The sequence below is a fragment of the Trichoplusia ni genome, chromosome 3 (assembly GCF_003590095.1).
Source record: "Trichoplusia ni isolate ovarian cell line Hi5 chromosome 3, tn1, whole genome shotgun sequence".
NCBI classification, from domain to species: Eukaryota; Metazoa; Arthropoda; class Insecta; order Lepidoptera; family Noctuidae; genus Trichoplusia; species Trichoplusia ni.
The window spans coordinates 11,354,027-11,366,817 of NC_039480.1; the positions used below are offsets into that span (position 1 = coordinate 11,354,027).

The following is a 12,791-nucleotide window of genomic DNA, read 5'->3' on the forward strand; positions in this document are numbered from 1 at the left end:
TGCTCGAACAAATAACTTCTAGGAATAACACTGCAAGCCATAAAAATGTATGTTTCGAGAACGTCGGTAAAAGGCTAGCATTTTATAGAACCATGCTATGCTTGGTAAAATTGAAGGGCTTCACCCCTATTCGGTGTTTGAAATTGAATAGGAATATTCTACCTAGAAATAACGTTCCGTATTGAATCACTACAAAAAAAAGCAAGTAATTTAATGATTTCCGTTCACACCCTTCAGTAAGAAAACAAATTGTTTCCTTTCTCGTCGCGAGCTTATCCTGTCTTCTAAAGCACCGTGGGCGACTTTACTTAGGACCTATATTTTTATCACAGCCGTCGCACCAACGTACATAAGATTATTGTGTCGCAAACACGATCCATCATTGTTGGTTTTTGCTACACAAAACTGTACTGTTACCATCCGAGAGTCTTTGTTGTGATGACGTAACGATATAGTACTTACAGGCCTCCATGTGTGAAACAAAAGAACTATAAAACGAGTTTGAATGGACCCTAATATTTTCTCTTTTCTTTTGTTATATGGCTACAGTCTATTGTTAAAATTATATTTAAACCAGCTTGCGGTGAACTGGTTGCGAATGGCGGCTTCATACCTGGGGTTTACGAACACGTTTTAAAGAAAAGGTGGTTTCAGGTGAGTAAGCGAGATAGAGCTCTACATGCTGTAGACCGACGTCTCCTTCCCAAAACTGGAACAGTCTTAGTTGAAGAGATAGTGGTGACACCCCAGGAGCCTTGGTCAGCGCTTTATTAGATAACTGAAGCGAAACCTCAAGGGTGCCTGTAATTCTAGCTTGACGTAGCCAGCTGGTTGAACGGAGATCGCTAAGATGTCTGGGGACAATCGCTTTCTCTGAATCGTTCGAAAATGGTAACAGATTTTCATAGAAAATGTTGTTTTAGGTGGATCCTTGACCTTACCGCGTTTTGATAAGCAAGTACATTGAAATTTATAATACCTATAGTATACGAAGTATATCATGATATATTTATGACTGTTTAACTTGTAATGTACCCTTGAGAAATTCTTAAACAATTGCTATAAACACTAAAATTTAGATAAAATAACAAAAAGTTCTTTCTAGGGAATTCCTGTTATGTTACAATCACCTTTATTTACCATTTCGGCGCTCCATTTCTGAAACCTAAGTTGAATGAACGGTAGGTATTCAAACTAGGAAATGTTGTAATCGTTTTCCTATAACTGTGTAATAGAACCCTTTCCCTAACATGAATGTAGAGCACAATAATGTGTCCTAATGAGGAGTCCCTCTCGAATCGATCGTAATTGTTTTTTTATACAAAATTTGTACTGTGTTCGAAAACGAACTCAGTTTTACATAACTGGATTCAAAATAAGATTAGGCGCTAAAAGTATGCAGCGAGAGACTCTCTGTATACTTTGTTTCATGTTGTTTTGTTTTTGTTCAATTGTTTTGTATTGTTCGACAGGTTTTATAATAACTTTACTTATCAATTTTTTTGCTTAAAAAATTTCGTGTTTTTTTTATGAGTCATAATTCTCAAGCTGAATATATCTTAAAACCAAATATAAGTACTAATCTTATGTCCAGTAGATTACGTAGAAATAGAACGATCATTTTAATTTCACTTTTGGCACATAAATATCATCGAAACAGTACCGGGAACAAAGAAGTTACCATACCCGAGTTCAATGACTTCCACTTCCACACTTATGTTTTACCAGCTAATTAAATAAAACTTAACACAATAGTAAAAAGAGTATGAATATATTCGTCTACTTCCCACAAACAAAACCCAAAGTATCTTACCATTTTATCTCTATATATCTTAACCAGCAATCGTGGTTTAGACGTGCGGCTTATAAATCCTCTTATGCTATTTCTAGCACCTTCAAGAATAAGTTCCAAATCTCATGACGACCAGTTAAGTAGTTTCCGCATATCAACATCACAAACAATCAGAAAATCCTTCACATTTAGTAGGGATTTGAGCCTACCCCACATAAATAGTAGAAGCTAACTATTTACGTCAGCGTTTGAGGCTATCTAATTTGGCTTGTACCTAGAATTTATCATCAATGAGCCGCTTGGCACGGCGCTCTACTGAGTCTAATGCTTCAAGCTGTTATTCGGCTTAACCATCGTAGAGGGAGCCTCGTTACACTATTTATGATCAAGCTTTAATAACGCCTGAGTTTAAGCATGAAATATAACGAAACTGTTTAGAGATAAAACTTAGCCTTGTGATTAATTTTATTCTAACAAAATAAAAGAATTAAGAATGTCAGAAAGTCGATGTTATTTGCCAGCCTTTGGTTGCAACGATACTTAGTTGAGTGACGTTGTAAATGTGTATTTGTTTCATGCTGACATGTAGACGCACAACAAATTGCCGCAAACATTTTGCTGTGTGTGTACCGTGATACGACAAGTATCTTTTACAATAGTCAGTAGAGGTACAATTAGCTTGGCATGCCGTTGGGACGAATTGTTGATTCTACGCATGAGGTATGTACGTAATAAATTCATTGAATTATTGGTTTGTTTTGAACTTTTGATTAGAATGTATTCTTATAAAATAGAAATGTTTATCTTTTTTAGGAGTTTGTGATTTTCCTTTGCGGCTTTATTATTGATCTTTAATATTAAGAATGACCACTATTGTGCAGTTACAGTACCTATGCAATAACTAGATTCAAAATAAGGAATGTTTCAGTATGCGAACAAAATCGTCACAAAAATAAACCTTTGTCGACGACAATTTGCGATATTTTTTTTACTCTGCCTCTCATAAAATAACAATTGTAAACAGTTCAAAGGGGAACTTGAACGTCGTCGCACCGGTACTTTATACTTATTTACGGATTTCCACCGAGCGTGTTTCAAAGAATAAACGGTCATTACAGACGGTCGCTGCACACAAAAATTCTTTCGTGTCTATTCAGTCGTACTCCGAAGCAGTTTGAATAGTGCACCAGTGAAAATAATCGCCATAGTAAAGCACAATCGTTGACTGGAAGAGTGCCAAGTCGCAGCGTGCGCGGCGCTACGCTTCCTATGTGTTTCGCTCCAATAGAATTAACAATTTCCCATGCAATCGCCGGGTAGCGGCCGCGCTCTGTCAATGAGTATCCGGTTGTTTATAAAAAGATGCGACGCTTAGCGAGTAGGCAAAATATGTAATTTTTCATGAGGCTTATATTATTACATTCTTTAATAGGTACCAACCTACTACATAATATATTTTCGTTTAAGAAATTTAAGAATGGAATGAAAGCAAAATAGCCACTGTTTACCCTTAGTAACCTGTTAATATTATTTAGATAAAATTTTGATGGAATATTTTATTATGTAAAACTTCAATGATGGCCGCGATAAATCGTCGCTCTTAATTAATTCTTGTTCGGAGATGAGGGTTCTATTTAAATTTTAATTGGAAGCCCTGAATTCGACCCGCTCATGTGTCAGCAATCTTAAAAATTATAAAGTTATGATTGTACCTACTCGCGTTCCCTAGAATGTAGCCGCGACCGCGTAGACAAAGAATAAGTTTCGTATAAAATAACGGCTGGCCGCGAGCCAGACGTCCCGGATTGTCAAGAAACGACAAACTTCGTTTAATTTCGTCGGCAATTGACAAATTTTAAACGAAAATTAATTTAAGACGTTAACGAACTTGTCAGCGGATGTTGTTTCAAGTTCCAGGCTTTGACGGGATTAAAATACCACGCCTTTGTAATTACGTCCACAATAACCCTCTTACATCTAATCCCCCTGAAAACCCCAAAGACAACGGCCGCGGCGCCACGATAATTTATGCCTAATTTTAATGATACCGACTGTTATTTTTTATAATCTTTGTTTAGTTATTCGCTTAAGTTGTTTTGTTCGCACAATTTGGTACGTCGCAGCGTACCCGCGTACCGCATACACTCTGTAACATATCGCGATAGTTTTCCAATCGCGCTGCTTCAAATATCGGACAGAGAGTCGCCTGGTTTTACGACAAGACCTTTTTGTGATTCCGAGATGCGTTTGATTTGTTTGTTGGTCGGATATTGTTTCTCTACAAACTTTGATAATGAAAAGATAACCGAACTCTTTTTAAATAACTGTTTTTTGCTCAATATTGGTCTTCGGAATGATGAAACAGACTAAGGTACGTCAGTAATTGCGTCGGAGAGATTCATTAAAGTCTCACGCTTGATGTCGCCAAGGAACATTTCTTCCCTTCCAGGTCGTTGCAAGGGGTGATTTAATAATTGCATCATTGATACTGCGCTTTCTTCCGTGAAATAGCAAACCGACATTTTAATTAAACAGTAATATGTTTACTTAATAAATTTTGTCTAGTTTCAACTTATGAAATTATTTTGCGCTTCCCATTTAAGTTTGTTCCAGATTTCCAGCTAAGTAAGAACAGTGATAATTTCGCAACTTAAAGCATAAATTAACTTTAAAGCAAAGAAAATGTATGCATTGCTTTCAATTTTGTAGAGTGTACCGACTGCGGAACGGAGCACAAACAGGGCAACTGCAAATACTGCCGAAAAATAAGAATAAGGTTTTCTGATGTTTGCTCCAATGTAGGATCATGAATATCTGAAAATTGTGGACTACTTCTTTTTACGTACAGAAACGTTATCAATTCGAAATAATTCAAGGCTTAAAACTAAACAATAACATATTAAACTTCTATTTAATTCACTCTCCAAACCCAACATGGCTTTTCTCTTACGTTTTGTCTTTATTTTCCCGCATTCATTTTCTCTATACATAGAAGCCAAACAAAGCCGCGAAATATAAATTATTCTTGATTGATGACTTACAAGGAAAACAATCGCGTATTATTCAATAAACGTCACAAGAAAAGTTTATCCGTAATAAATAAACTTACGATGTACAACAACATTCATACAGAAGACAGTCGTTTCGCAAAAAAGAATATTGGCTTCAGCATAAAAAATGACATCAGTTCGTTAATTGATGAAGTAAACAAATTTTTAGTATTATTACTCAAAGGGTGAAAACCAATAAAGAACCTTATTACTTATACGCTTTTTTATAAAATCCTTGTGTCGCGGGGGTATTACAAACGTTCATGTCACATGCACAAATACACCCAGACTCAGGACAAGCATTCGTACGGGGGTGTTTGTCGTCTGTTTATAGGACCCCGATGGGGGGCCACATTTTGTGCAGTAGATGTGGTCCTAGTACCAGGTGGAGAGGTCGACGCTCTCTACACGTCAGCCTCCGAGACGAAGGAAGCCGTCGGCATCTATTAGCCGACGGTGCCCCGCAGTCGGTGCGTGTTGAAATGCTATGCATGCCCGCGCACCTACTAAATACGGTGAGGCACGGCGGTTTAGGTTTAGTCAGTAAGAGTCTGGCACTACCCACTTCCTCCCCCAAGGAGGTGGGTGTCCTTGAGGATTCCTCCACCTAACCAAACAAAAAAAAGAAGACAAGCGTTCGTGGTTCACACAAAAGCTAGTAACTGTAATTTAAATAATATTTATCATATCATATAGAATAGAAGTTTAATTTAATTATGTGCCTTAGTTAGCACACAATTTAACGTTAGTATTACATAAATAATTATAGATGGGTACATGAGTTTGAACTATTATTACAGAATACGATCTTTCGGTTTTAGAAAAGCTGATGAACAAATTGATAATTAGTTTCAAACTTTATGCCTATAATGGTTATCAATATTTGAGTAAGCCAATAATTCAAATCAATAAATAAAATTGACTACGGCTTTTGTAGGTAGCCTGATCGTAACCATGAGTTGCGGTTGACACTAAATTAAATAGAAAATGAAAGGAAATTTTATTATTTTCTCATTTAATATCTTTCTTATACTGAAGAATTATATATATGTAAGATGTAAACTGTAACAACTTATTAATACTAAAAAACTTTAATTTAATTAGAGTTCACAATAATAATTTTCATTTTATGCGAAGATCAAAATATCAAATACTATTTATGTTTATAGTTGTTGGGTTTGTTTTTTGTAAATATTAAATTTAGGTAATTGTATAAATATTTTTAAGTTGATGTAAGAATTACGATAAGAGGTAAAATCCATTTATTAAGAGCAGTTAGTTATTAGATATTCATGCTTGCAAATAAACATACAGATAACATTGACACCTCTGAGATAATTCAAATAAACGATAAAGCTATATCTAGCACGATACCAAAAACCTTTAAACCTAAATTATTAAATGTCTAAGGTCATGTGTTCACATTTGTTAAACATGAACCGAAGTTTACATTAAAAACAACTTTCCTCCCCTATTTATAGTGATGACGTTGGCTCTAATCAACGTCACCCTAGCAAAAACAATGAGGACTGAGGTCAGTGGCACGGTGCGCGGGAAACGACATACGGTTGATGTCAAAATCTACCACCCTCACTCAAAATTGCACAAAGCATTATCATATCATATTTCAACTCTATTGTAACTTGGTCCATGATGTACACTTATATTACTCTACGCCTATGTTTTATTGGTGCATTTTTGTTTAAAGAGAAAATAGTCTATAATATCATTTCTAACGGTACATTTTGCGGGACGCACGTAACCAGAAATCGCTAAGGATAGAGAGGTTTGAAAGAGAAAGGGGAGGCCTTTGCCGGACAGTGGGATTGACTACCATTAAAAGTCAAATCAAGGATAACTAACCTCATAAAATCTCAAATTCTCATCCTAAACCTAATGCAAAAGTTAAACTCCGTTTAAGAAGAAATAGTGTAATTACTTAAGTACATTGATAAGATACTGTACAATGATAACGATACATCACTAATTAAGTTGCACGACAACAATGTCACATAATTGATTGGAGTGAGGGGAAACAGCTAAAGAACAATCTGATAGCATTGTACACATTTTTATGCGTGTTTGAGCTTTTTTTTGGTAAATTATCTTTATTAGGTTTAAAAATACATTTATCTTTAATATGTCGAAGATATAAACCTAATAAAAACAAGCCACAATCACATTTTTTTACCGAATTACCAAAAAAAAAACTCTTTCAGACAAATTTAGTTAGAATTATTTAAAAAAAAATTAGATAGACGTTTTTTTTTAAAAAAAGCTTAACATCTATATAAAAATATTATTACGTAGCATAAGTTTTTGTTGCAAAACATTATGAAACAGTTCTGAGACTACTAATAACATGCAAAAAAGCATCTTAAAACAAGAAAACAGTAAACAAAAACGGTTGGTTTACAAAACCGTCGTTATATACAAAATGAGCGCTAAAATATTACCGAAAAATGAAGCTTCGTAAAAGCAGAGGTCAGAAAGAGGTCTTCATAAAATACAGCTTTCCTTATTACACGGTCTGTAACATTCTTCATTGCTTATTTCCGCGCTAAACTAGAAAGTCTTCAGAGAAAAACAGAAGATTCTAGAATAGCAATAAAGTAGCTGAGAATCCTGTATAAAATTAAGTCGATTTTTCAATGAGTTGTTTTAGTCGATGATTTTTAAACCCCTTTTAAAATTGTTTTTTTTTTTATACTTATTGGGTGTACCTACAAGTCGATATTTTTGTTGCGTTGGTGAAAATTTACGAGTATCATTTATTATTTGTTGTGCGAGACTTCGTCCGCGTGATTGTAATTTCATATGTGTGTATGTCAGATATATGTATACTTATATGTATGTGTTACGCATTTCTTTAATTACGCATCTTTTTCCGTTTTTGAGACATATTATTTTTATCTAGTGCTATGTTCCTATTCATCATACCTGGTAACAAAGCTGGTATTTATTCTATAAACTTTCCTAATTAAATAGCTATCTATATATAGCTATGGTTATAATTTGTTTGGTCTAGTGTAACATACAATCGTACTTTTTTAACTTTCATACGAAATCTCGAAAATTAACAACATTGCACAGTTGCGATCAGCTGATCGTTAAGAGAGAAAACGAAATTACATTTTAAATATATTATTTATATTCATTAAATAATATTTGGTAGAATATCAGAGTTTTCTGGGAAAATCTTGTTTACTTCCAAAGGCCGAAGTTTTGCTCAAATGTGACAGAGTTTCGCTGAAACACATTAATTCCGTATTTGCAAGTGTGCGTTCTTGTTTTCATACCATATTCAAGTGGAAGAGCTATTAATAAGTAAAACTCACCAACTGCAGCTCGCAGTTGGCTTGTTTTGGTTATGAACACTGTAGATTCTGACAAATAGGCTAAAAACAAATCTATAACAAGAATTTGGTGCCCAATCAGTTAAAAGACCGTAGCAAATCTGCTTAACCTCAAAGTAACAAATAACCCAAACAGGGTTATTTACATGTTATTACAATCACAACAAAATAAGTAAATTAATTTTGAAATTTCAACTGACAGCTAAGTTATCATGGTTTATGAGATGGAACCTAATGATAGACAGTCAAACACAAGGGCCTAAATAGGGTTCCATTTTACCCTTCTGGTATGGAGCCTCTCATAAGGGTGTGTGCTTTATTTATCATACTTTATATGTTGTTTGAAAAATAACCACGCGCTATCATCAAACGTTAATAAAACGGATAAACAACAAAACAAGAAAGCAAATAAAATTATAGACTACAATATAGAATCGCATCAAATAATATAACAGAAACGAGTGGTAAAGAATAACAATGCAATTCCCCTTATTACATTAGTTCGAGATGAAAAATATCGCGAGGTCCGGATTAATCTCGGTTTATCCATTTATAAGAGCAATCGTTCCATTGTAGAGCCGTTCCTATCTGCAGTTTATTAAAGGCTAATGAAGTGATACTCTTTTGTTTTAGTGTTGGAAAGATTAATTAATTGAATTGAAACCATTACAAATAATGTCAGAAGCTTTAGGTATTGAAAATCGTAAACTTTTTTTTTATTTTTTTTATTGCACAACTTAAACTTTCAATTTGAGTTTTTGAATTATGTATTATAGTCAACCTCGCAAGAAATGCCTAATGAACACTGTTACAGCTCCCGTACACTAGGATCTACAATGATAACCGATGAAAACTACCGATCAAGAATCGTTTTTCCCGTAAACATACTATTCAGCATGACAGAGACAATCTTGGAGCTACACCGAAATCAACCAGAGGCAGTAAATAGGAGGAGTAGATAAAAGTATCTTGTTTAATTGAGATCTTTGCCCAACTGTGGGAAAAAGCTGTGTCACTATTTTTATTGACTAGCTGGTTAAGGTTAACCTCAACCATAATTCCAAAGCCTCCACGACTTTTTTGACAATTTATCAGTTGTTTACATAATTATCGAAATAAAAACTCAGTTCATATTTAAAATTATAATATTATTATTCTTACTTAATTCTTCCTTTTAATGATGGGTTTATTGAAAGTTCTCGATGATGGATATTACGTAATTACTTAAGTATAACTTCGAAGGCTAATCTCATAACTTCTCTCCCTTAGCGGATGTTAAGTGAAATCTTATCAGCTCAGACTTCATTATGTATCTATTCTATTAACTTGCACGTCATAGTAATTATATTGACTTTGACAAATTATAAAGTTTCCAAAAGATGCGGCCGTTAAATAAAATAGCGAACAAATTGACGACCCAATTAGCGGAGTGAGTAAGCGGTTAAGGATGTACGAAATTTATGAAAAGGTTTTCTCAACTTATTTTTAGAAGCGAAAAATTGTAATTAAGAAATGTGTCCGAAAGGAGATCTAATTAATGTTGCATTTTTTTTCAATTAGGGCTTATTTATATTTTTGATGATAATAAAATAGCTTAAACATTACATACAACATTTAAATCGAAACAATAGTCAAAAAAACGAATGACAAACGATCTCTCTACCATGCTTAAATGTAGTGAAACAAAGTTATTGTTTCACATAAACAACCAGTGTTGTTCAAAATACAAGTACAGTCTGCACCTCAGACAGAGTAAGTGTACAACTTTAATAAATTCTCTATAAATCTCCGCAATCTCGAAAACATTAGATGAGAGTCTCGTCCCAAAATAATGATGGAACTGGTCTCGAAGTAGTTAAAGTCCCAACAAACTTTTCACCCTTTCGTTATTTCGAATCTCGAACCTTTCGTTTTGCAAAAATCTTTGCTTTTTACGAGCCGTCAATAGTTCCGTATTACGTCAAAGGTTATTCAAATGTTAATTGAATAATTCCGAATTTGAATTCAGTCGTTGTTTGTGGTCAGCCACAGACACTAATTTCTGCTAGGCTCCAATTTCAGAACCAGTGATTCCGAACAACGAGCGAGCAGGATTCCCGAATCCCAAACCTGTGCAGTCCTTTACGGTCCACATAACGGCTCCAACCTTTAACCTTTCATGTTCCCTTTCGTGGACTATTCCGATGGTTGATTTACGTTCACAAAATGGGTGTATTCTAGAAATATTTTATAATAGTAAATATGGGTAGTATTGACGGCGGGTTAGCAGGCGGTCATCGGGCCCCTACTAAAACTTTGGGTCGTTTATTGTGGGTATAATCATAAATCTCACGCCACGTTATTGGCAACGAGCTAGGGGTTAGGTGGGTGGATAATTATGATAACTTAGGGTTAGTTTATACTGTCAGACAGAAAAATATATGAGGAACATGTAAGGGGTACATTTTTTTACCACATTTTTTATCATGAGAAGGGTCGTGTAATATGTACACTTGATAGATAACGATTTTGAAATTGCTTTTGAATAATACAAAAATCAAGGGCTTAAAAATGATATCAGACCAATTTATTTTCAATATTTTTACTTATTAGGATATCTTGTAAGTAAAATAAATTTAATAAGAAATAAATCACTTCTCTACTCACCACACAACGCAATAAATGCTAATAACTTCATGGTCACGGTATCAGAAAAACGCATTTACATAATTTAATTGTCTAATCCACAGGACAGTAAAACAAAACTCAGTCACATCCTACCATTTGAGATCACACTTTTAATCGCATCTGTAATTAGCGATAAACACACAGGAGCACTTTTGCCATATTACTGGTCAAAAATAGTAGCACTGTTTTTTAAAGTTCGAATGTCCCGGCGATGCGTCGAGTTAGTTTTGTAAGTTTACATGAGCACAGTACCGTTCGCGCGCGTATTCCATCTCCGAGTGCGGAGGGAGGGAGGCGTGCTCCCGGTTCAAAGGCTGCTCGCCTAATGTCCTTGGTGTTTCCCGCTAGGGCAGCGTCATGCGCACTGTGCACTCCCCTTTAAGGGCCCTTAAGTGGATTAAGTTTTAAAACTTTGACAATTGATAAAATGAGATCCAGTTTGTTTTGATGAAATCGTTAAGTGAAAAGTTGTAATGCTTGTCTTAACTACATAGATTAATGCATTCTGGTTAATTGTTTGGCTTGGGTGACGGAAATACAAATTTTTAGTTAATTTAAAGGGAGGAAAACGTCAAAGGGCCGCGGTTACGAGTATTTTAAACTAAAATTGTGTTTTACTGCTGTAATCTGTGTATTTGGACTTATTAATTATTAGTATTGAGATTATTATGCGTCTATATTGCAAGCTATAAATAATATTGGAACAAAACAGAATATGTGCAATCCACGCGTTTCTCTTTACTTTCTAAACAAATAAGGTTTATTTTAAAGGAACATAAAAACAAGTGAAATTTTCACGTTAGCTATGAGCTTTAAAACCAATTAACCGTTGTTTGACAGTAAGCCAGAGAGTTGACGCCGGTCTTATTCAGCACTAAATGGTTTTTATTTTATAGTTTTTTCCATTAACTCTTTTTTTTAATATGTTAGTGTAAAGTGCCAGGGTCTGTGCGTGTATTCAGGCTTCTTGCTTCTTTTTGCTTTTAGAAGTGATAACGATACATTTATGGCATTGGATATCAATATCAGTAAAACGTGTAGGTAAAATACCTACCGCATGTCCATTACGGTCCATTTGTACATTTTTAAAAGCATGAAAAAAAACCTTTTTTTTAGGTAGGCAATGTTTAGTGTATTTTTTTCTGAAAAAGCAAATTAAATAAAAATTGTTGTTGGTAATACATATGTATCGCCGAAGAACACACTACCTACACTAAAATAAAAAATCATCATCATTCGCCTCTTGCCAACTCTGTTGGGGTCAGCTCCAGTCTAACCGAATGCAGCTAAATATCAGTGCTACAAGGGGCGACTGCCCATCTGACCTTCTCAACCTGGGCAACACAATACCCTTATTCAGACTGGTTTTCACATTTCCTAGCTTCTAACTACCCGTAACGACTGTCAAATAACAACTGGGAGCCACAATACGAAAACCACGAAATAGATCCCATCCATTGACTGACCGTATCAAGTGCAGCTTAACCTTTGATCGATCAACTTGTGCAGTAGATTATCCACAAGCTCATAAAATAATATTAGAGAATTATTCTTTAAAGTAACAATCACTTCGGACATCTGGTCATGTCACATTTTTATACCATTATCTGATAGAAATTTGACTGTCAAACCCTTATCACTCGGATTTTTCCATAGAAATATCTTATTTTAATATAATGTTATTACATCCTTGTTAGTTTATGTAAACATAGGTTTTGTACCTCAAATATGTTCGGTTTCATTCTATAAGCAAGGCGTTATTGTGCAGAGGTTTTTCTCAATGACAGCGAGTGGAAACTTAGATAAGGTATTTTGATGCCTGAACTTATGAAATATTGTACCTTAGGTTTTCTTCTTTAAAGTCATTCTTCTTTGATTCGAACCTCGATTTATTATCATGTGCCCAATCTTATTATGTTTTATGCT

The 12,791-nt window shown here is 34.7% G+C and overlaps 1 protein-coding gene across 1 annotated transcript in view; it reads right to left on the minus strand.

Moving 5' to 3' along the window:
- LOC113491913 overlaps window positions 1-12,279 on the minus strand; it is a 56,897-nt gene extending 44,618 nt beyond the window's left edge. Inside the window, exon 1 of the mRNA XM_026869129.1 lies at window positions 10,845-12,279. Within this exon, the coding sequence (XP_026724930.1) occupies window positions 10,845-10,899 (55 nt within the window). The 5' untranslated portion in view covers window positions 10,900-12,279. The remainder of the gene's footprint in view (window positions 1-10,844) is intronic.
- Window positions 12,280-12,791: the final 512 nt, after the last annotated feature.